This window comes from Pristis pectinata, chromosome 3, assembly GCF_009764475.1.
Source record: "Pristis pectinata isolate sPriPec2 chromosome 3, sPriPec2.1.pri, whole genome shotgun sequence".
NCBI classification, from domain to species: Eukaryota; Metazoa; Chordata; class Chondrichthyes; order Rhinopristiformes; family Pristidae; genus Pristis; species Pristis pectinata.
Window position 1 is genome coordinate 102,737,571 of NC_067407.1, and position 25,761 is coordinate 102,763,331.

Genomic DNA, 25,761 nt, shown 5'->3' on the forward strand with positions numbered 1-25,761 from the left:
GAAAATCATGCTGCAGCATGGCTAAAGATAACAAATTGGAATCAAAAACAAGAGATCAATGTAGCAAATAAATGGAATGATAACAGATACTTATCAAATAGCCACTCGGCCACTTACTACACTTTGTGTACTCTAAGATAACAGCAAGGTTTAAAAAAAACTCTTAAATGGGGAAACCTTCAGCAAGAAAAATATTAATTGAATTCTACCTGAGCAAGGTTTTCTTAATTACGTTTGTAGGCCTTAACAAAATGTTACTGCTTTTACAACCAACATACCTTGATAAGGTAGGAACTGGTGAGTAAACTCATCTAATTCAGCCCAAAGTAAAGCACTTGACATATTACAATCAACAAATTTGAAATTAACATCAAAGTAGATTGTACAATGATATAATGGTAAATAATTTTTGGGCAATATAAGATGGATATTTTACGTTTTGGCATTTGAAATGTCATTGCTAAATTGTGGTGGGTATTGTGATGGTTAAGAAAGGTTATCAAGAACAATTAAATTGGTAGCAGGAACTAGGCAGTTGTGTTATTGGGAATGACAAATGACACTAAATTATGAATTCACGATTCTCAACCCAAATGCTCAACGTGTCTCCAATTCTGATTCAAAAGTACAACCAAATGAGGCATTAGCAGAGCCACAACAAAGGGTTCCCAGAATTCACAAAGAGAAACAAAGTCGAAAAGCTCATCAGCAATCAGAGTGTCTTTATGCAGGTCTGCAAAAATGGAGCCCATTTCTCAAAATTGTGGACTCTAAATAAAATACTTATGATCTCCATTGCCCAGATGAAAATTTGCTATTTAATTTTAATGGGATTATGAGAGCTTTTCCCAACTGGTTATATTTTAATCCCAAATAGATGCAAAAGGATTATTTTGAGCAAAAGGTCAGACCTTCTTGTCCTTTAATTTACATAAACGCAGAACCTTGCCGCCTTAAGCATATTGTCCATGGCACACTAGCACCATCATCTGGAATGAAATGGATATTCCACTAAAGCTAAGACAAGTATATCTGCCTACAGATCAGTGATTCCAAAGTGCAATTCATATTTCATATCCACATTTTACCGATAGATGTAAGATGGTTGGTTATGTTAAGAATATAACTGCAAATCCAATAATATACAAAGATTATCTGAAATATTACTGACATTTGCTAATCATTTGTGTTAATTTATAAGAAAAAAATTCCTTCAGGAATATGGTTTAGCATACTGAAGTAAAGACATACTTTCCAATGATATGGGCTGGCTTGGATCTCATTTACACCAGAATCTGAATGATGACCTGAGACGTCCATAAAAGACAGGAAGAAAACAAAATCACATACAGTACTTGTCACTTAGAGTTCCTATTTCTAGTGAATGGATATACAGTATACTTTCCAGATCTTTAGTATGGTGAATAGATCAGAACAGAAATTTCCAGAAAAAAAGGACCCAGAATGAGTAAAATAACTCCTGCCTTAACAATCAGTACAAACCCCTACATATGACTAGAGCATACAATCAAAGAAAATTTTAGTTCACCTTTCACCTCATACCCTTCCTCGATTCTGGCATGAATCACCTCCTGACAAATGATGGCCATGCCTTTTGTGCTTACATTCAATGTTTACTTGGAACTAAGTTCATTATCTATGAATAGTCCTAAACTGATTTAACAAAAACATCTTCAGACTTGATGCTTAGATTAAATGTTATGCACCGAAACAGCATTAAATTTCAATAATAACATGAATATTTAACCTGAAGGCTTAGTAAGTAAATCTGCCACTGATCATTAAATCATACAGACCAATAAGGTTATGGGTTTCATCTTGGATCTATGATGTACTGGTTGATTTCAGCCTGTCAAAATGCAGCCCAAGGCATTTGCAAGCAAAATTAGCAAAGGCGTCGGGCTCTGCTTTAACTGTTCACCTAATTAAACAGTTTACTTTTATGCATTATCTGGATCTCAAATATAAATAACCTTAGCTGGGTCAGAGTGTTGCCAACTTTAGAAATAAGGCAATGCCAGGAACTGGAACTGTGAAAAAAATCTACATCATCATAGTTGGAAAGTCACAGAATTTCAATGACCTCTAGAGGACAGAATGAAGCATTGCTTTAAAGTACAGTAACACAACTTGCCAAGAAACTGAGAGAAAAAGGAAATCACTCAACTGAATGTCCTTACACAATTGGAAAACAAAATAAGTGATTAAACTGGATACCACCCCACTTCCCAAAAATGGCTATCTGGTGTCTGGACCATAATTAAACTATAAGCACCATGCTAAATCTGTGCTGCCTTCAATTTTTATGAGTTTTTGCAACATGGGTTGGTTGGCCTAAACTTGTACCCAGTCCTCCTGCTTGTTTTGAAAGAAGTGATGTGACGTATGCTTTGCTCATCGTATAATGAGCCTTGGAAGACCTGCCATCCACAGCAATGTACCGCAAAGTGCAAACTGTTTAGATGTCCAGCAACAGACCAAAAGGAGCCAGAGGCAAAATAACAAAACTCATGTTCGACACCATCTTGGCCCTGTTTTTGATTGATTTTTGGTCATCGCCATTGTGAAGGTTATTAGAATTCTTCCCTGGAGACTATCAACAGATGAGGCCCAGTGGTGAATGTCCTGCTGCTATTTTGCTCATTTCTGCTTCTTATGGCTTATCTTCATTCTCCCAAGCAAGTTCAAATCCCAGACCCACCCATATCAGAAAACAACTTCTTTCAGCATAATATTTTGAATTATGCAAAAAAGAACTGCATGATCAGTCAGATTCCCCCCGAAGAGTACCGAAACTTTAGAAGAGTATACAGTACCTCCAGGAATGAGGAATGAATAAGAATGAACCAGCTGCAAGAAGAATAAATCATCAATTAATCAATGCCACATTCTCTCTTTAAATAGCACTGATGGGTATGGGTCTTTCACATTTTTCAACTATGTGAGTTGCAGGAGGTTAAGACAGGCCAATACCTGGAGTGTAGTGTCGAAAATGGCAGTGGCAGCTTTAAATTACATGCTGCAAACTGATTCATGTCATAGTCTTGCTGTTCTACATGCTGCTGTTGCTCTTTAATAATGCACGGCCAAACCACTTTACTGTGCATTTCAGAAACATGTCTGTATTTTAGGATCCATTATGGAACCACAGTTGGTAGCTTAGTGCATAAAATAAAATGGACTCCAAACAAACAATCCAATTCAGATCTCCTATCTCCTGCAAGGAATCCAACCCCTTTACAATTGAGCATAGCAGATTCCATAATCATAACAGTTAAGCAAATGAAAATAATTTAAATTTCATTCATAAGACTTGCAAATACATTCCAAGCATAGAAGAACTGGCATAATCAATATTTTTCATTACATTAATCTGCAATAAAGAGAAGAGTATACATTACTCACATTGATTCCACCAGTTCTTCCTTGCCCTGCACTTGTCCATCCACAGTTCCTCTCCTGGTGTTTCGAACCCATCCCACAACACCAAGTTTTCTTGCTTGATCCTCTGTATACTGAAAAAAAAGAATCAAATATTATGATTTTGATCTAGTTTTACTTCAAATTGTCAGGTGACATGGACTTTAAAACAAAAGTACAATTTGGATCTACTTTGCTTTTGAGTAATTAAAAAAATGAAATGTACAGCGATAAGTTGAAAGGGTAAATATTAAACTGAATTGCATTGAAAGGAAATGACTGTTGGTGTGAGGATTGGAACAAGGTAGCGCAGTACTTCAGTATTTTAGCTTTACATTTCAGAAATTTACCCAAGAGCAAGAATAATGAAGTAATGCAGTAATATGTGGCAATGTTGGCAATATGTGGCAATGTTTCAAGAAAACAATTCAGCTTGGGTCTTGTATCTCTGGAATACCAGAAGGTGATAAATATATCAGCCTTTGATTATAACATCTATTCTGGGAAGACCATGATTAAAATAACTAGCTAATGCAGAGTATTCATGTTAATAGTTTAAATTCTTTATTTTAACAATGTCAAAGACTGAATTCTGAGTGACCTCATGAAGAGATGGTGTTGAAGCAGTTTTTTTTACCTGATATGGATTGGTCTTTGTTCTCAATTAATTGTAGGTATTCAAGCAAACTTCTTGGTAAGTCCATTGCCTCCAATTGTTCACAATTAGCATTTTTATTCTGAGCTACCATGATAAGTTCTGACGTGAAATCATGATTCAGTATGAATTAATGAAGTTGAGTGGAAACAAAGAATGATACAGTACAAAAAGTGGTCACATACCCGCTATGCAAGTCCTTTGAAGGATCTTTTGACCCAATTAGTCTCTCACCATAGATCTACAATATTTCCCCATTCAACTACTTATCCAATTCCCTTTTGAAGGTTGCTGGTGAATGTACTGCTACTTTCATTCTCTCTTGCAGTGCAACCAAGATGATAATAACTTGCTGCATATTTTTCTTTTCTCATGTTCCATTTGATTTTTGTTTGCCAATTGACTTAAATCAGTATCCTCTGGTTCCTGGCCATTCTGCATAGCATTTTTCTTATTAATTGTATAAATCATAAGCCATAAGACACAGGAGCAGAATTAAGCCATTCCGCCCATTGAGTCTGCCCTGCTATTCGATCATGGCTGATTTATTTTTCTCTCTCAACCCCATTCTCCTGTCTTCTCCCTGTAACCTTTGAGGCCCTTACTAATCAAGAACTTGTCAACCTCCACCTTAATAATACCCAGTGACTTGGCCTCCACAGCGTGTGTGGCAATGAATTCTGCAGATTCACCACCCTCTGAAATTCCTTCTCATCTCTGTTCTAAAGGGACGTCCTTTTATTCTGAGGCTGTGCCCTCTGGTCCTAGACTCTCCCACTACTGGAAACATCCTCTCCATGTCCACTCTATCTTGGCCTTTCAATGAGATCCCCTCTCATCCTTCTAAACTCCAGTGAGTTCAGGCCCAGAGCCATCAAATGCTCCTCATACATTAACTCAGGATCATTCTCGTAAACATCCTCTGGACCCTCTCCAAACACCAGCACATCCTCCTTTAGATATGGGGCCCAAAACTGCTCAAAATACTCAAAATGTGGTCTGACCAACACCTTATGTAGTCTCAGCATTACAACCTTGCTTTTACATTCTAGTCCTCTGGAAATGAATGCTGACATTGTATTTGCCTTCCTGACTCAACCTGCAAGTTAACTGTTAAGGGATCCTGCACTAGGACTCACAAGTTCCTTTGCACCTCCGATTTCTGAATTCTCTCCCCACTTAGAAAATAATTACGCCTTTATTCCTTCTAGCAAAGTGCATGACTGTACACTTCCCTACGATGTATTCCATCTGCCACTTCTTTACCTAGTCTCCCAACCTATCCAAGTCCTTCTGCAGACGCCCTGCTTCCTCAACACTACCTACCACTCCATCTTTCTTTGAATCATCCGCAAACTTGGTCACAAAGCCATCAATTTCGTCATCCAGATCATTAACATTTAATGTGAAAAGCAGCTGACCTAACACTGACCCCTGGAAAACACCTATTAAAACCTTCATGGCTTTGAACATTTTTTATCTGATCTCCTCTTAGCTTCTCTGCAAGAGATGAACAAACTGAGCTTTTACTGAATTAGAACAATCATCAGAATTCACTTCTAAATGTCTATAAAAGGAAGTCTTCCCTCCTTTAACATATAAAAATATAACAAAATGTTAAAGTGGTCACCTTACCATTCTGAAACAGACCCCTGTGTGGAATAAGAGAAAGAAAAAACAGATTAACTATACAATATAAAAACACAATAAGACTACGTTAGTTTTTGTTACATAAAACTTGTACAATACTAAGGACTCAGCAGATGTATTAAAAACTCACAGTAAATGATCTATAGAATCACGAAAAATGTATGACACAGGAGGCCATTTATCCCATTGTCTTTGTGCCTGGTTTCTGTTCACAAATGTTATTTAATTTTATCTTAAATGTTAGAAGCTTCTTTGGTTTTTCTCAGAGTCACAGAATCAAAGAGTTGTACAGGACAGAAAGGGGCTCTTTGGCCCACTACATTCATGCCAACCTTTTTGCCCATTTACAGTAATCCTATTTGCCTGCATTAGAATTATTTGTCTGTAAACCTTTACACCTTGCCTAGTAGGTGCCTATTTACATACGTCTTAAACATAGTAATTGTGTCTGATTCCACCACCTCGTCTGGCAACAAGTTCCAGATATCAACACTCTCTGTGTCAAAAATACTTTCCCCTCAAATCCCCTTTAAAACTCTGACCTCTCACCTTAAATTTATGCCCTCTTGTTTTTGATACCCCTACCTTGGGAGAAAATTTTTGACTATTTATCCTCTCTATGGCTCTTATAATCTTATATACCTCTACCAGTTCACCCTTCATGCACCTTCGTTTGAGGGAAAACAAACCCAAGCTCTCCAATCTCTTCCCATAACTACAGTCCTCCAATCCAGGCAACATCCTGGTGAATCTCCTCTGCACTCCCTCTGCTCAACTCTATCTTTACTTTTACGTGGTGACCAAAATTGCACACAATACTCCAAGTGTGGTCTAACCAGCGTTTTGTACAGTTGCAACACAATATTCCAACCTACTAAGTAAGCATGATACATGCCTTCTTCACCACCCTACCTACCTGTATGCCACTTTCAGCGAACTATGGACTTGAACCTCAGGTGCCTCTGTTCATCAACATTCCTTAGCACCCTACCATTTACTGTAAATATCCTATCCTTGAGTTCCTAAAATGCTAAGTTTTGATCTCATTGGGGTAATCTATGAAAAAAGCAACATGACAATGTTTTTATATAACACTTATAAAATATTTATAAAGCATTGTTCATAAATGTTTCATCCACATAGCCCAATCAAATCATTCAAAATATTTCCAGAAAATGCCATCTACAATTCTCAGCCACTTAAAATTTGTGGGTGGGAATTTTAGTATTTTCACCCAGTGGGCAGCTAAAAAAGAACAGAGCACCATTGACAACAACAGGACTCCAATGTCATCAGCATAACCACATAAGTAGGAGCAGGCATAGGCCATAAAATTCTAGGGGCATACCAGGCCTTTCAATACAATCATAGCTAATCTTGTGCATTCTTTCACTAATCTCCACATCCTTTGATACCTGATGTGCATCAACAGCTCACCAGGTTAGAGAACACCAAGTTCTCAAGATAAAGAAGTTTGTCCTCCTCTCAGTTTTAAATAGCCAATCACATATCCTGAAAAATGTGGAGTGATTTGGATGGAAGGTGGTCAATTATGATGCCTCCTTCAGCAGCTGCAGTCATAAAAGTCTAAAAACCTATTCCAATAAGGTTAAACATTTCCTTTTGTGGGGGCACAGGAGACTGCAGATGCTCGGATCTGCAGCAACACACAAGATGCTGAAAGAACTCAGCGGGTCAGGCAATATCTCTGGAGGGAAAAAGGACCATCTACGTTTCAGGTCGAGACACTTCATCTGGCCGTGAGGAGCAAAAGTGCTTCTTTGAGCTCTAAAAGAAGTGTTTTCTATACAGCTCCCTCTCCAATCCTGCAAGCCAATGATATCCCACAGAAATTCATATCTGCCTCCTCTACCCTTCATTTACCATAGTCTTGGTCAATAAAGTCCATCAACTGCACTAGTTTCAAAACCAAAAGATATCAGTCTTTCCCGTTGCATTGAGGTTACTGGTGGATTTTTAAAATAATCCTTTTTTTCCTGATGTGATTTTCATTCCCTATCCCTCTTTTTCTTAAATCTGTGCTTTTTTAGAGACAAGAATAAGAAGCAGGAAAGAGAAAAACTGGCAAGTGTAAGACAAGCAAGTTAGAGCCCACCCAGGAAAGAGATACCAGTAGTTCAGTCCCAAGAAGTTCCAGGCTTAAGTTTTTGTATATGATTTCTTTCAAAAGGGATGATGGCATCAAATTTTAAATGGATTCAGCATGGTTCAGGGGCCACCTGATACAGGCCTCTAAAATGAGAATAAAAATACAAACTAGGGCATCATTCTTAAGAGAGTGAAGTATAAGTAAAAAACCCTGAAGCAGCAGGGCAAGGAGATATTGGGTATGAAGGCAAGCATAATACTTGATTTGATTTGCTAAGGCATAGACTATGAGAGCACAGAGATCATGCTGAAGACGCATAAAAGAGTCGCCAGGGGACTCCTTCCTGTAATGCACAGAGAACTAGGGATAGTAAAGAGAGAATTTACAAAGGATATTAGTAGGGCTGGGAAGTTTAGTTATAAGGATAGACCAGATAGGCTTGGGTTGTTTTCTTTACAACAGAGGAAGTTGTTGGAAGATTTAGTTGGCTTGTATAAATTGATGTGCAGGCGGAACAGGAAAAAAACACAATTTCCCCCAGCGAAGGGGTTAATAACTGGGGAAAAGTGAATTGGAGTTATGCAGCACAGAAACAGGCTCTTCAGCCCAATTGGTCCATGCCAACCAAGATTCCCACCTAAGCTTGTCCCATTTGCCTGCGTTTGGCCCATAGCCCTCTAAACCTTTCTTATCCATGCACCCACCCAAGTACCTTTAAAAATATTGTTAATGCACCTGCCTCAATCACCTCCTCTGACAGCTCATTCCATAAATTGACCACTTTCTGGGTGAAACAGTTACCCCTCAGGATCCTATTAATATCTCCCCTCAAACCTATGCCCTCTAGTTCTTGATTTCCCAATGTAACAGTAAAAAGGAATTGCGTGTCTGAAAGTGTGCTGAGGACAAACACCTCCGTATTTTTATATAACGTAATTGATGTTCCGTCTGGATAGATACTTTTGACAAGGCAATGAAGATCGCCTGTTCTCTGAAGCTCATGGTAGTTTCAAATGGAGTATTTTTAAAGCCACTTTACAAATTCTTTCTTGCCCCAGGTTAAACTTGTTGCATTTTGACTTTGAACCAAAGTTACATTGCAAGAAATAATGTAACGTGTGAGATTTTCAATAATGTATCATGTGATCATATGTTTACGTACTTCTACATACCGATTCGATGTCCAGATGCTAAATATCTTTTAATACACGAGTTACTGACGTATTTATTTGTGGCCCTTGGGCAGTGTAAACCGCGCGAGTTATTCTCAAACATTTGGCTTCCCGAGGATCATCTCCCACCAGGCTGCAAAATAGCACCTGCCCATGATGCTCTGCCTTTGAAAATGTCGATTCTTACACTTTCCTAATGAATTTAGTATTCGTCTTCTCATCAAAAACACATTCCGGGTTTTAACCAGCGCGTCTCAACGCTGCCCTTTCTCGGTGACCGCGGGAGGAGCTGAGGCGCCCTGAAATAACCCCTTTCTATTATCGTTGCGAAATAAACAAAAACACTTCCGAATTCATGAAATTCAGCTGCAGACACATCCAACAACATTTTTTAAACCACAAATGCCGCACTGAGCGGTCAATTTCCAGTTGAATCCACGACTGTTTTGCTCGGATTACATGGCGCGGTCTATTTTTATCCCGAACACGCTACGTACCCTGTACTCGGCCACTTATCTCATAATCTACCGATTTGAATCGCGCTGCGGTCGACCCCACGTTTGACATTATTACCAACAAACTAAAGCAAAGAGCTGCTTTAACAACACTGTTCATGAGACACTTTAGGGCAGCGCTGAACAGCTGGCTCCCTTCTGAAGGCGCACACTCTGTTCCAGCCTTGCCTGATCCACTTCAGTCAGCTCCGACCCCAATCACTCCGTTCCTGCCTTTCCTAATCCACTCCAGTCCATTCCAAAGCACGAAAAACCACAGAAGCTGGAAATCTGGAATTACCCAGCAAATCAGGCAGTATCCGCCGAGCGGGAGAGTGCACGTTTTATGTTGATGCACTTTCGACAGAATCAGGAAAAGTTAAAAAACAAGCAAGGACACAATTGCGGCCAAGGAGTGGAGAGAAGGAAGGAAATGTCTGTGATAGGAGAGAACTCAAGATAGACTAAATGAAGCAAATGATGGAGGTGCCGGCTGAGAGAGCGTGTTAGTCACAAACACAGAGGAGATGTAAATAGAAGATGATTAAGGAAAGGGAGAAGCAATGCTGGAATTGTGAGGTACAAAACATTTTTAGCTTGGAATCTGAAATAACCGAGAATGCTACAAATATATATATATACAAAATGCTGGATGAACGCAGCAGGTCAGGCAACGTCTATGGAAGGAAATAAACAGTCGAGGCCCTTCATCTACTCAGTTGTGATACATTTCTGGAAAGCTGGTTATCTGAAATAGTTGAATTGGATCTCGAGTCCCGAGGGCTATAACTTGCCTAGTCAGAAGATGGTTTGCTGTGCTTTAGCTTACACTGGGCTTTATGGGAAGATGCAAGAGACCAAAAACACAGAGGTCAGAATGTCTTACTGGGAGAGAGGCAGAGAATTAAAGCGATAGGCAGCTCAGGGTTAACTTTGACGTCTGAACTGTGGTGTTCTGCAAATCTGAAATCTAACCTGGGTTTGGTTTGTTTAATGGTCAGGAGACTGGATCGTGAGCACTGAATGCAGTACACAAAATTGGAAAAAATATAAATGAATCACTGCATTTCCTGGACAGTGCAACACAGTGCGGACCCTTCGGCCCACGATGTTGTACCAACCTATATAAACCTACTCCACCATCAATCTAACCCTTCCCTCCTACACAGCTCATAACCTTCCATTTTTCTTACATCCGTGTGCCTAGCTAAGAGTCTTTTAAATGACCCTATTGTATCAGTCTCTACCACCACCCCCTGCAGTGCGTTCCAGGCACCCACCACTCTCTGTGTAAAAAACCTACCTCTGACATCTCCCCTAAACTTTCCTCCACTCACCTTTAATGGATGTCCTCTGGTATTGGCCATTACCGCCCTGAGAAGGTGCTGGCTGTCCACTCTATCTATGCCCCTCATAATCTTAGACACCTCTATCAAGTCGCCTTTCATCCTCCATCACTCCAAAGAGAAGAGCCCTAGCTTGCTCAACCTTTCCTCATAAGACATGTTCTCTAATCCAGGCAGCATCCTGGTAAATCTCCTCTGCACCCTCTCTAAAACTTCCATATCCTTCCTATAATGAGGTGACCAAAACTGAACACAATACTCTAAGTGTGGTCTAACCAGGGTTACCTCGCAGCTCTTGAACTCAATCCCCCGACTAATGAATGCCAACACACCATAAGCCTTCTTAACCACCCGATCAACTTTGAGGGATCTATGGACTTGGACCCCAAGATCCCTTTGTTCCTCCACACTACTCAGAATCCTGCCATTAACCTTGTATTCCGCCTTCATGTTTGATCTTCCAAAGTGTATCACTTCACACTTTTCTGGATTGAACTCCATCTGCCACTTCTCTGCCCAACTCTGCATCCTGCCTATATCACATTATAACCTACAACAACCTTCTACACTATCCACAACACCTCCAACCTTTGTGTCATCTTCAAACTTACTAACCCACCCCTCCACTTCTTCATCCAAGTCATTTATAAAAATCACAAAGAGTAGGAGTCCTAGAAAAAGATCCCTGTGGAATACAACTAGGCCCCGACCTTCAGGCAGAATATGTTCCATCTACTACCACCCTCTGCCTTCTGTGGCAAGCCAATTCCAAATCCATGCAGCCAATTCTCCAATGGATCCCATGCTTCATGGAAGAGCTTACCATGGGAAACCTCGTCAAATGCGTTACTAAAGTCCATATACACCACATCCACTATTCTAGCTTCATCAATTTGTTTTGTCACCTCCTCAAAAAATTCAATTAGGCTTATGAGGCATAACCTGCCCCTCACAAAGCCATGTTGACTATTCCTAATAAGACTATGCTTCTCCAAATGCTTGTAAATCCTGTGCCCAAGAATCCTCTCCAATAGTTTGCCCACCACTGACATAAAACTCACTGGTCTATAATTCCCAGGATATCCCTATTACTTTTCATGAACAACAGAACAGTATTTGCCATCCTCCAATCCTCGGGTAACACTCCTGTGACCAGGGAGGATGCAAAGATCATCGTCAATGCCCCAGTAATCTCTTTCCTTGCTTTCCATAGCAACCTAGGGTATATCCCATCCGGCCCCGGAGACTTATCTAAATGCTTTTCAGAAACTCCAACGCTGCCTCTTTCATAACCTCAACATGCTCCAGCACATTAGCTTGTTCTACACTGACCTCACATTCGTCAAAGTCCTTCTCCATGGTGAACCCTGAAGCAAAATATTCATTAAGGACCTCACCTACCTCCTCCGCCTGCAGGGACATGTTTTGTTTCCCCCTTTATCCCTGAACGGTCCTACCCTCACTCTAGTCATTCTCCTGTTCTTCACATACGTGTAGAATGCCTTGGTGTTTTCCTTAATCCTACTCACCGAGGCCTTCTCATGTCCCCTTCTAGCTCTCCTAAGTCCCTTCTTAAGCTTCCTGGCAACCTTACAATTCTCAAGAGACCCACCTGATTTTTGCTTCCTAAACTTTATGTATGCTTCCTTCCTCCTCTTGACTAAATGTTCCACCTCCCTTGTCAACCCTGGTTCCTTCACCCTACCATCCTGGGACAAACCTATCCAAAACACCATACAAGTGGTCCCTAAACAGCCTCCACATTTCTGCTGTGCATTTCCCTGAGAATATCTGCTCCCAAATTCCTGCCTAATACTATTAGCCCTCCCCCAATTAAAAACTGCCCCATATTGTCTGCTCCTATCCTTGTCCATAGCTACGCTAAAGGTCAGGAAGCTGTGCTCATTATCTCTGAAATGCTCGCCCACTGAAAGGTCTGTCACCTGACCAGGTTCATTACCTAGTACTACATCCAGTATGGCCCCTCCTCTTGTTGGCCTATCCACATGCTGTGTCAGGAATCCTTCCCGGACGCACCTAACAAATTCTGTCCTATCTATCCCCTTTGCACTAAGGAGGTGCCAATCAATATTAGGGAAGTTGAAATCAACAACAATCCTGTTATTTTTGCAACTTGCCAAAATCTGCCTACTTATCTGCTCCTCAGAGTCCCAGTGGCTATTGGGGGCCTATAGAATACTCCCAATAGAGTGATTGCTCCCTTCCTGTTTCTGACTTCCACCCACACTGACTCAGCAGATGATCCCGCCACGACGTCCTCCCTTTCTGCAGCTATGATACTATCCCTGATTAGCAATGCCGCTCCCCCCATCTTTTACCTCCTTCCCTATCCCTTTTGAAACATCTAAACCTTGGAACATCAAACAGATGATCCTGCCCTTCCGATAGCCAAGTCTCTGTAATGGCCACGACATCATAATTCCATGTACTAATTCATGCTCTACATTCATCACCCTTATTCTTAATACTTCTCGCATTAAAATAAACATATTTCAACCCATCCAACCGACAGCATTTACGCCCTATCCACTACCTATCCTTCCTCACAGTCTCTGCACATTACATCTACCTTTACACCAACTGCTCCATCATCTGATCGAACACTCTGGTTCCATCCCCCTGCCAACCTCGTTTAAACCCTCCCCAACAGCTCTAGCGAACCTGCCCGCAACGGTCAGGTGTAACCTGTCCCTTTTGTACAGGTCGTACCTTCCCCAGAAGAGATCCCAATGATCCACAAATCTGAAACTCTGCCCCCTGCACCAACTCTTTAGCCACACATTCATCTGCCGTATTCTTACCCTCACTGGTCTGTGGCACAGGCAGCAATCCAGAGATTACTACCCTTGAGGTCCTGCTTCTTAGCTTCCTTCCTAACACCCTATATTCACTCTTCAGGACCTCATCCCTTTTCCTATATCGTTGGTACCAATGTGTACCACAACTTCTGGCTGCTCGCCCTTCCCCTTAAGGATGGTATATCTTGGTTATATCTTGGTAGTCCTGCTGTGAGAAGTGTCATTGTCAGAACAGAAACACAGTTTTTTTCCTCTCACAACAGATATTATCTGAGGCATTTGGGTATTCCTTTTTATTTCCAATTTTCAGCAACTGCAATGTTGAGAGTCTCATTGTTCCAGCATTATTTTTTCTCTTTCTCTTGTCATTCATCTCCTCTTGACAGATCAGCTGTGATTAAAAGTCTTTATAACTCCGATTCAGGTGTTGCAGCACCATATGCATCATTCAGTCTCTCTTGGTCTCCATCGTATCACAGGCATTTTCCTTTTTCCACACCTCCCTCTTCTCTGCAACTTAAACACACTTTTTAACTTTTCGTAGTTCTGATGAAATATCGTTGACCTGAAACATTAACTCTGTTTCTCTCTCCATAAATGCTGCTGGACCTGCTGACTAATACACAATTAGCACCTTAAGGGTATGTTGTCTATTAGGCAAAGCAAGCCTCTCAGGCCAATACCCTAAGCGTCCAGGCTCATATCAGACTCAACCAGTTCTAGTAGGTGGGCCATATACGTCCACATGCCTGGACTGCCTTGTTCTTGTGCAGATATTTTCATGAATGCTGAGGAACTAGACCCCTTCTCTCAGTTTCTAATAATGGTGGAACCCTCCATGGAATGAGCAAAAATGACAATGGTTGAATCACTATTGTAAGATGAGGCAGAAATAAAAAAACACTAAAGTAAAACTGTCATATCACTTTTGTTAAAAAGGGACTGTGGCTTGGGGATGGATCCTCTCAGAAGTCTAGTTAATTGAAGTGGAAAGGAAAGATTATAGTCAAGTACTAAAATCATTTGAATGAACAAAGATTGTTAGCTGTTGAATGAGGGCATCATTTATTGCATCCGGTGCTCCTGGTGCAGCCTCCTGTAGATTGGTGAGACCCAACGTTGAGCACCTTCGCTCCATCTGCCGCAAAAGCAAGGGTCTCCTGGTGGCCAGCCACTTCAATTCCACGTCCCACTCCTATACTTACATGTCTGTCCATGGTCTCCTCTACTGCCACATTGAGGCCAGACACAGGCTGGATGAACAACACCTCATATTCTGCCTTGGTAGTCTCCAACCTGACAGTCTCAACATTGATTTCTCGAACTTCCGGTAACTCCTCCCCTCTTCTCCCCACTTTTTTCTCCCTCCTGCCCCCCATTGTCTTCCCTCATTCCTGTGATCCCCTCCCTCCTTCTCCTTCCCCTTCCCCCACCCTCACGACCTGTCCATCTATTCCCCACCTCCTTCCCTTTATTCCATGGTCCACTGCCCTCTCTTACCGGATTCCTCCTTCTTCAGCCCTTTGCCTCTTCTACCTATCACTTCTCAGCTTCTTACATCTCCCCCTCTCCCACACACTCACCCACCTACCTTCCCCCTCTCACACCTGGACTCACCTATCACCCTCCTACATGTACTTCTTCCCCTCCCCTGACCACCTTATTCTGGCCTCTGCACTCTTCTTTTCCAGTCCTGATGAAGGGTCTCCACCCCAAACATTGACTGTTTATTTCTATTCATAGATGCTGCCTGACTGCTGAGCTCCTCCGGCACTTTTTGTGTGTGTTGCTCCAGATTCCAGCATCTGCAGAATCTCTTGTGTCCCGGCTGTTGCATATACATTGTTTTTTTAATACCAAAGTCAACTAGAATATTATCTCATTTTATAAAAAGAAATATGAGGTGGGTAAAACTTGCATGAGACTGATTTAAGTGAGGGAAACATGTCTGTCCTCAACATCTGATTCCAATAGCATGGCAAAGTCAAGACAGCTGTAGTTATGGAAGGTTGGCAATAATAGTCTTCAACATCTGTTGCATCCATTTTCACAGCCAACCTCACCAAATCATGGAAACATTTGTGGAATGCATTCAAGTTGTTTTTCCTCAATCAGTATGTCGAGGAAACCTTGCTACTATGTCTTATCATCCAGAGCAGTCGGAGTTTTTGCTTTAGCACTTTTTATGCATGAAGCAGACAAGTTTCTCTCTCTCTATCAAACAAAAGATACAAATTTGCCATCTACCCTCAATTTATTTAGTCTGCAAACCATGTTTGCTACCATTTACATGAAACTACTTGGAATCATAGGAAGAAGATCAAGCTCCTGAACTCCTAAAATCTGAATTCACACATGGATATTTCCCTGTACATTTTGTGAGTAGTTTATTGGAAATAAAAATAGTTGTGCCAAACCTTCTCTCCTAATTCAACCCCTTCCTTCCCTAACCCATGGATCATCCTCCCTCTCCTTCCCCCTTAAGATTACCTTCTTACTCTCCTTCCTCCTCCAATCGGATGAATCCCAACTCTCCTCGAAACCCCCTCAATCTCTTTTACCCTGAACCACGCCTCCTTCATCTTCCTCTCTCCTCCTTCCCTCCCGAAAACCACCCCCCCCCCCCATCTTCCTCTCTTCCTGAATTACTTCTCCATCTCCCTTGGAAGTCCCTACCCACCTGTCAGAAGCCCCTTTACATCCCATCTGAAACCTCCTCCTCTTTCCCTCCTTCCTAAAACCTTCTCCCTCCCTCCCTCCCCAAACCCCTCATTGCCCAAATCCCTGAAACTTCCTCTCCCCAATCCCCTCCTCCCCACATTCCCCTCACTTTCCTTCCCTAGAAAAGCTGCTACTTCCCCTGAATCCCCCGTATTCTCAATTCACACCTTTGTTAAATCCTTTTTATTATGCCTCAAATATCCTTTCCCCTAATTCCTCCAAGTATTTTTCCCAGATTCTCCTCTTTCCCCGAATCACTGCTTCCCCACCCTCCTCTATCCCCTGAATCTCCCCTTGCCCTGCCCTCCTTTACCCCTGAATTCCCCCCATTTCCCTGCTCTCTACCACCTGAATCACCTCTTTCCTCGCTAGCCCTGGAATCCCCCACCCCTCCTCTACCCCTGGAATCCCCCTCCCCACCAACCCCCAGAATCACCCCCCCTCAGAATCTCCCCACCCCTGGAATTCTCCCCTCTCTACCCCCAGAATCTCCCCACCCCCAGAATCCCCCCTCCTACCCCCAAAATCTCCTCCACCCCACCCTGTGAATCCCACCCTACCCCCAGAATCCCCCCACCCCACTTACAGAATGCCCCCCACCCTACCCCCAGAATCCCCCACACCCATCCACCCCCAAACCCCCCAGAATCAACCCTCCCCCCACACCCACCCCAGAATCCCCCCACACCCACAGAATCCCCCCTCCCCCCACTCACCCCCAAAATCCCCCTCCCCCGACACCTACTCACCCCCGAATCCACCTACCCCCAGAATCTCCCATCCCCCCAAACCCCCCAGAATCAACCCTCCCCACACACCTACCGCCAGAATCCCCCCTTCCCCATACCCACCCCCAGAATCCACCCCACACCCCCCATCCTACTCCCGGAACCCCTCTGTTTCCATTTACTTCTCGGGCCCGACTCTCGCCAGCTTGAAGCCTGGTGTCCCTGCCATCTCCTCCCCCTCCCGCGGATCAGAGACAGGAAGTGAGTCAGAGGGAGTGGGGCGGCCGTGATCTGCCGCTCGCACCGTAATTGCACAGCTGCCAGTTTCGGTCTCTCAGAAGAGCGTGGAGCTGGCCGCCGGTGAGACGCGCTCACGTTGCGATCCGACAGGCGGCGAGCTCGACATGGACGACGAGAAAGAGAGCAGCGAATGGCGGCGGCAGCGGGAGGAGGCGCTGGGCTTCAGGCCGCAGAAGGAGATCCCGTACAACCAGCTGCTGCCCTACTCACAGCGCCTGGACCGCGAGTCGGCCGAAATCCTCGGCCAGATCAAGGCCAACCTGGGTCGGGCCGTGCAGCTGCGGGAGCTGTGGCCCGGGGTTTTATTCTGGACCAGAAAACTTTCAACGTGAGTGAGTGTGAAAGTAGCTCGGCGCCGGCCTTCGCGTTGTAGTCGTGTCTGTGTTGGTCTCCTGGATCCAACCGTTAAATTGTCATAACACAACCTATTTGTGCGATGCCGGGTGTCAGGAAAGCTCTAGGCCTCGCCGGGGCCCTTTCTCTCCTCCACCACCACCACCATCAGGCCCCACAAGAGTACAAACCAGCTGTTAACAAAACATCAAAATAGAACCCACGGGAAACCAACGTGGCTCTGTTACCATGAAGATTGGTTGGACCCATGTAAAGTGCATAGGGATGAAAAGCAAAGGATTTACAATAAGTTATTTTGCCTGACCTTTCCTCAGCTCGAACCGTTAAGTTGCCTTGCGCTTGAAGCGCAGCTGACTATGACATGACACTTTGCCTGTTGACAGAGTTTGAGGTGTGTTGCTAAGGGAAGTTTTCAGGCACCAACGACTTATTTGGAGTAAAGTTCAGTGTGGTTCCGCACCTGAGTTCCAAATTAAATCTATAAATTGGTTTGTTTCTCTCTCCTTGTTACCCCCAACTATTAAGTAGGTTGTGTGGCCACCACAGTTGAGAGTTTCAGTCGTAGTGCTTAGTCATGGTTAGTAGTTGTGTAAAATATAGAAGACAAAATGATCGGATCCAAAGGCTGTGTGATGTGTGGGTGAAAATGTTACTTTTGGGAATTTTGTTCTCAAGACAATTTGAAAATTTATTTTGGAAATAAACTGTTTAAGCAATTTGTTGTTTGTTGGCTGGAGGTTCGAATTTTGTTTTTCTTTTACAAAAAATGAGGATATTTAAGAAATAAGATGCTCTTTGAAGACTTTGGGCCAAAATACTTAGTGTAGAGAGAAAGTTTGATCTGGGCCTGCTCTTACTCAACTGGAGACCTCCTGCTAAACGCTGGGGAACTTCATGTGCCCACGTAGACAAAATGTTTTTTTTTATTCATATAGGCACAAAGGGAATCAGTTCCCCAGCAGGAACTAATGACTGACTATAATATTGCTTTAGGTTGGACATGTGCAAGAATGTGATCCAAATTGTATTAAGGTAGTAATTTATGAAATTGAGCAAAATATTTTTTTGTTCTTTTCAGCTGCATTAAAGTTCATTCACCATGCAAGTGGGTAAATTGGATAAGTACAGATAATTACATGGACGATATGGTGGGCTGAAGGCCCTGTTTCTTTGCTGTATGACTCTGATGCCAAGCTTTTATATAAGTGGTTTGGATAGGAGCAGTACTTTGGGGAAAAATACTTTGGATTTCCTGTGTTTCTGTTATGTTATGCTTTGAGCTGAAAACATAACCATGCCTTTATTTCAACTGTCTCAATTTCAACTTCCTCCAGTATAAACTTTGACATTGGTAAATAAAATGTTGGCTAATTAATTTTAAACAACTCAATAATCAAGTTTGTTCAAACCTTCTTTGTGCATTACTGATTCCAGTCTTTGATGTTTCATTTAGTTGAAACAAATGCTACTTGTAACTACCACTAATTTTTAAGTAGTGCAACATTAATTAGTTGTGTGGCAGCAAAATTTTATTTTTGAATATCTACTTGAATTAAAATGTTGTGGCTTGCATTTATAAACTACATGTTCAAACAATTTGAGGCATGCAAGACTGGGAACAGCAAGTTTCTTCCTGTTTGTATAAGGATAGCTTGTTTATTGATCTGTTAAAGATTCTGTGGTGCACATTGAAAGACTTTTTTTTTGATGTCCTGGTCAATTTGTCCCTCACTAATGTCACCAAAAACACATTATTTCATTTGTTGTGTTGGCTCAGTTTGGCTGAGTAATAATGACTGCAAATGATTAGTGCCAATGTTTTTTTATAAACTTGTTTTTCTTCTTTATTCTGCTTGCTTTCTTTCCCATTCCAAAATATACTTTGAAGATTCTGCCCCTTCAAACTTGCAAAACTTAATCCTGCAAATTAAATCGCCTTCATGCTTATTTTGATGAAGTAAGGAGGAAATTATTAACTGGTGGTTGCTTTAAAAAGCAGCAACAAATGATCACTGATGGTTTGTGCCGACCTCCTGATGTATTGCTAGACTGGATAGATTTCTGTGGAAATATGATCTTTATTCAATTTCATTTTGTGCCATTTTATTATAAATTATGTAATAAATAGTAGTGTATGTTTGAATCTGGATGAAGTTTGGTCCGAGCTAAGCACAGCCTATGAAGAATACTTTTGTCATTGTGGATGACAATATGTTTTTATTTGATAAAATAGACCATGACCATTTAGTTAATATATGAAGGTTTTCAACAGAAAACATTAATCAAACTGGTCATTCGTTAGCAGTTGGTGCATTGTGATGTCACTTTGTCATTGTGATATCCAATCAGTGGAAACAATGCCTATTTCTACTGATATTTCACATTTCTATATCTGCAAGCTTGATTGCATGGGCAAAATCTTCAGTCATATTTCATATTGTGATTTTTTTTTTCTTTCATGCTGATAGTTTCCTCAGGTTACTACTGCTTTTGAGGTTGCTTTATAGATATATGTCACTATTGAGCAGGGCTTTAGTAATCCAGTGTGTAACAACTTTTGTTCATCCATCATTTGAGCTTTGAACTTGCTGTTCCTGGTCTTGCATGCCTCAAATTTGTAGGTTGATCTAAATGCTTGTTGGCCTTCACTATATTTGTAACCAGTTCCTTCAATAAGGCTGCCTGCTGTGCACCTCTTTAATGGCTTCGGCTGTAAGCATACCACTCTGAAATTCCTTTTCTAAATTCTCCTGACTGTCCATCTGACAGATCTTCTTTTAGACCTATGTTAAAAATCCACCCTTTTAATCAAATGATTTGGGGTCATTTTTAAAAATAGACTTTTATGAAGAGGTACAGCATATTTTTTGACACAGGTGCTAAATCAATGCAGGATCTTGTTATTTAAAAAACATCTATTAGCTCTATAGGTAAATGCATGTCTGCATTTTACTGCTAAAGCAGCAGAGAGGTAAAAGACAAGGAGTGATTAAAGTGCTATTGACAAGACTTGAGAAATTTACACATACAGATATTATGCTGAGAGTTCATAAACAGCTCAATTTTTAAAAATATAAACGGTGCATCTTTCCTTAAGCTACATGATTTGGAAGTGTATTAAGCTATCATTTTTGGTGAAAGGTTATAGTAAAGAAACAAATGCTTATTTAAACTTAAGAGGGTTCCTTGGAGACACTTTCAGAAAGGCCAAAAACTTGTTTTTTTGAAAATGTTTCTCTGTTCCCTCAATCTATCTGTTAATTAGGCTACCATTATTTTCTGGAAATCAACCAAAAACATTCTCTTCACTTTTTCTGGGCAGATGATTTTGAAGTAGTATTTCTGGCATTTTGCACTCCTTTTTGTGCTGTAAAAAACATTAATCTCAAGTCATCTATACTTTCAATTGGATGGTGTTGCTGGAGGTAAGTGGTTGTCAAGTGTTTTGGTGTAGTTAAAATGTGTGTTAAGAAGCTGTATAAATGGAACTTCTGGCTTTTGGTGGTCTTGGATTACACTTACTTGCAGAAATATAAAATGGTATTTTTCACTGAAGGTTGAAGTTTAAGCAAGCTACAACAGCTTGACGTCCTCTTTTTAGTATATCTGCTGCTGATTTGATTAACACATGGATTTAACTTGTTTCATGTTTACAAATTTCTTCAGTTGATGTTGTAAGTTAAAGCTTTCTAAAATATTCATCACAATAAAGAATGTTGGCAGAGTCCTCCTCTGTGGTGACCTCAGAAGTCATTTGTAGTTCTGTCTTTAATCCCTCGACAATTTTGTGAATGTGAAAAATTAATTCTGGGTATTGATCTTAGGACTCCAGTGCTAATAATAGACCAATAACACACAGTATCATGCTTACTAGTGTGCATGTTATGAAATATGTTCCATCAAGTGACCATGAACTTAATAGTCTTTATGTTGTTTTGTAGTTGTTATTCATCATATTTGTAGTGTATTTTCCACATATTAAGCACTTTGTGTGTTTCTGTGTATGGGGGAAAGATCATTTTCCTTTGGTGATGTGAGCTTCTACAGCACAAAAGGAGAATATTTGTCTTATTCTGCATGTGCTAAGTCTTTAAAAAATCTGCTCAGTTTCATTCCATTGTTAATTCCCCATAACATTATAAATGTTGCCCTTTCAGATAACCATTTTTTAATATGTATTTATTCTGTTGGTTCTGTTAAATAATCTTGTGAGAGGAATGTGTTGGGATGCAACAGAGAGCAATAAAAGCTAGATGGCAGAAAATGGGGTTATTAATAGTTTTTGGAGAAAGAGAGATGAATGCAGTAAAATTCTGGAGTGGGTTATGTTTGCATAAAAGATGTAGTGATATACCTAATGCAGACTACATTTAATTTATAAATGCTTTTACTGATATTATACTTAAAAAAAAATTAAGAGCAGAACAACATAACTTATAGCAGATGTACACTATTTGGTCCCTTGAGCTTGCTCTGCTATTCATTTTGGCTGATCATCAACCTCAACACCATTTTCCTGCCCTGTCCCCATTTTCCTTGATTACTCTATCAAGAAACCTATCAATGACTGAGTCTCCACAGCCCTCAGTGGTTGAGAATTCCAAAGATTTGCCAACCTTTGAGTCAAGAAAGATGTTCTCCCCCTTGAAATTATAGTTCTAGACTCCTTAGCTAGGGGAAGTATTTAACTGCTAATTATTACTGTCTCATTATGGTCATCTCTCATTCTTCTATGCTTTAGAGCCCACGCAGTCTTTCCTAATACGACAGACAAGTCATCCATTTCGCTGTGCACTCTATGCCTAAAAATATTTTTTAGATAACAAAATCAAAATTGTACACAACACTGCAAGTGTGGTCTCACTAATGTTCTATATAAGATATCTTTACTTTTGTTAAAAAGCAATAAGTCATGAGTGCTGATGGAGTTGTTAAACTATTTGAGCTTTGAGCTCAGTGGTTTAACATTAACTTTCCAATACTTTTCCTCGTTATTTGATCCTTGTTGCATATGGTGTCATATGTTTCAATTCAATTACAATATTAGCTAATAAATTATTAGGTACGATACTCTCCTATAAAATCTGTAATTACATGTATAGAAATTTGACAGCAGATAGTATGCACTGCTTCCTGTTTTAAATTGCCATTCCTATAGCTTTTAATGCAATTTCTAAAGCATTGCAGGTGGAAATGGGTCCTTTGGTCCACAGTCCATGCTGAGGTTTGACGCTCCTTTTACGCTAATCCCAATTTTATTACTAACCCCCCCCCCCCCCCTTACCTCCAATTCCCATAAACTTCCCTCAGATTCCACTAGTCATCTACACTGTGGACAATTTACAGTGGCCAATTAAGCTACCAATCCTCACGTTTCTGGGATGTCAGAGGGGGAGCTTGCAAATCACTGAGACAGCTTTGAGGTCAGGATTGTTGCTGGAGCTGTGAGGCAGCAGTACTGCTAGCTGTGTCACTGTGGTGTATGCTGAGATAAGATAAAGATTTCTTTATTAGTCACATGTACAACGAAACGCACGGTGAAATACATCTTTTGCGTAGAGTGTTCTGGGTGCAGCCTGCATGTGTCGCCACCCTTCCGGCGCCAGCATAGCATGCCCACAACTTCCTAACCTGTATGTCTTTTGGAATGTGGGAGGAAACCGGAGCACCTGGAGGAAACCCACGCAGACACGGGGAGAACGTACAAACTCCTTGCAGACAGTGGCTGGAATTGAAACTGGGTCGTTGGCGCTGTAATAGCATTACGCTAACCGCTACACTAGCGTGCCTGCCAATGATCCTGGGATAGAAAATTAGGCGATAAGCTTAAGTAGTTGTAACTTTCTCATTCTATTAACTTATTATTTGATTATAATTAAGCATTCACTTGCATTTTTGGTAGTTTGAAGTGTAAACTATACTCTATGACCACCACATTGCCTTTCATCATCACACATGGTAGTGCCTGAAATTGTTTTAAAAGCTGCTTTTACTTTTGCTGCAAAGTTATCAATCTAAAACAACTGTTTCTTTCTCCACTGATGCTTCCTGACCTGCTGAGCATTTTTAGATTGTTTTTCAGACTTCCATGATCCACAGGCATTTTGCTTTTGTAACTCTTCTCTTGGTCTACTATTTATGCAACAGAAGGATGTATTTGGCTTCGTTTTTGTCATAAACAATTGTCACTGGTCAGTTTTGAGTTTTCAATCTGTTTTATGAATGTGCAATGTTTTTGAGGTTGTTTGCTGAATCAGAAAACACCCTTTCCATGATTGAAACATTTCCTGAGTAATATCAGTGACTAGCAGTGGTTGGGTGCGGTTACAAAACAGTTCGCACAAGTTCGTGAGCAATATCACTCCATTTGAACTAGTTATAGATTCATAGAGTTAAGCAGCATGGAAACAGGCCCTTTTGTCCAACTATTCCATGCTGACCAAGGTGCCTTCCTGAGCCAGTCCCATTTGTCTATCCCTCTAAACCGTTCCTATCTATGAACCTGCCAAAATGCCTTTTAAACATTGTAATTGTTCCCATCTCTGCCACTTCCTCTGGCAGCTTGTTCCAAATACCTACCATCTCCTCTGTGAAAATCTTGCCCCCTCTTATCCCTTCTAAATATTTCCCTTATCACCTTAAATCTATGACCTCTAATTTTACCTCCTCCCACCATCACCCTAGGGGGAAAAAAGCTGTGATCATCCACCTTACCTAAGCCCCTTATGATGTTATAAACCTCTATAAGGTCACCCCTTGGCTTCCTTCACTCCAGGGAAAACAGTCCAAGCCTATCCAGTCTCACCTTATAACTCACATTGACCAGTCCTGTTCTTGTGAAACATTCTCATGAATCTTATCTGCACCCTCGCTAGCTTAATCACATCCTTCCTGTAGTCTGGCGACTAGAACTGTACACAATACCCCAAGTACTGTTTTCCCAATGTCTTGTACAGCTGTAACATGATATACCAACTCTTCTGCTCAATGTCCTGTCTGATGAAGGCAAGCATGCCATATGCCTTCTTCAGAATTTTGTCCATCTGTGTTGCCATTTTCAGGGAACTATGTACAAGAATCCCTTTGCCTCCCTGTTCTCCAACACACTCTTGGGTCCTGTCATTCACTGTGTATATCCAGCCCTGGTTTAACTTCCCAAAATGTAGCACTTCACACTTTTCTGAGTTGAATTCTATTTGCCATTCCTTTGACCCCCTTCCCAATTGATCTAGATCCTGTTGTAATCTTAGAAACCACCTTCACTGTCCACTATACCACCAAGTTTGGTGTCATCTGCAAACTTACTAATTGTGCCACCTACATTCTCCTTGAAATTATTAATATATATGACAAACAACGTGGAACCCAGGTCACAGGCCTCTAATCTGAAAAGCAACCCTACACTATCATTTTCTGACTCCCCTTTCACCAAGTCAATTTTGTATCCAATTGGCCAGCTCACACTGGATCCCATGTGGTCTAACCTTCCAGACCAGCCTACCATGCGGGACCTTGCCAAAAGCCTTGCTAAAGTCCAGGTAGATAACGTCTACTGTCCTGCCATCATCAGTTCTCTTGGTCACCTCTCCAAAAAATTCGTTCAGGTTCATGAGGCGTGATTTCCCATGCATGAATCCATGCTGACTATCTCTCATCGGTCCTTCCCTTTCCAAGTGTATATAGATCCTGTCTCTTAGAATCCCTTCCAGTAACTTTCCCACCACTGATGTTAGGCTTATTGGCCTGTAGTTCTCCTGTTTGTCCTTGCAGCCCTTCTTAAAGGCACAACATTAGCTACCCTCCAGTCTTCTGGTACCTCACCAGTGGTTAAGGAAGATACAAAAATCTCTTCCAGGGCTCCAGCAATTTCTTCCTTTGCTTCCCACGACATCTGAGAATGCACTTGGATAAACCCCTGGGGCTTTATAAGACTGGCAACAACAATACTTTCATAATATCAATATGCTTTGG

General features: G+C 41.3%; 2 protein-coding genes across 7 annotated transcripts in view; one reads left to right on the forward strand and one right to left on the reverse strand.

Annotated features, from left to right (window-relative positions):
- Positions 1-18,122, reverse strand: part of LOC127568771 (acylphosphatase-2-like) — a 76,250-nt gene extending 58,128 nt beyond the window's left edge. The window contains exons 1-3 of one of the 5 annotated variants that reach the window (XM_052012916.1): positions 18,095-18,122; positions 5,732-5,748; positions 3,427-3,536 (exon numbers count right to left, since the gene is read on the reverse strand). In XM_052012916.1, coding sequence (XP_051868876.1) covers positions 3,427-3,536; positions 5,732-5,734 — 113 coding nt within the window. In that variant the 5' untranslated portion in view covers positions 5,735-5,748; positions 18,095-18,122. Of the gene's footprint in view, positions 1-3,426; positions 3,537-5,731; positions 5,749-9,028; positions 9,108-9,525; positions 9,720-9,823; positions 9,911-17,318; positions 17,354-18,094 lie in introns of those variants that run through there. The other 4 variants (XM_052012915.1, XM_052012917.1, XM_052012914.1 and 1 more) reach the window with 4 other exon arrangements.
- The window catches only part of LOC127568766 (proteasome activator complex subunit 4-like), a 114,326-nt gene continuing 105,987 nt past the window's right edge, over positions 17,423-25,761 (forward strand). For both annotated transcript variants that reach the window (XM_052012901.1, XM_052012902.1), the window contains exon 1: positions 17,423-17,764. In XM_052012901.1, coding sequence (XP_051868861.1) covers positions 17,541-17,764 — 224 coding nt within the window. In that variant the 5' untranslated portion in view covers positions 17,423-17,540. The remainder of the gene's footprint in view (positions 17,765-25,761) is intronic.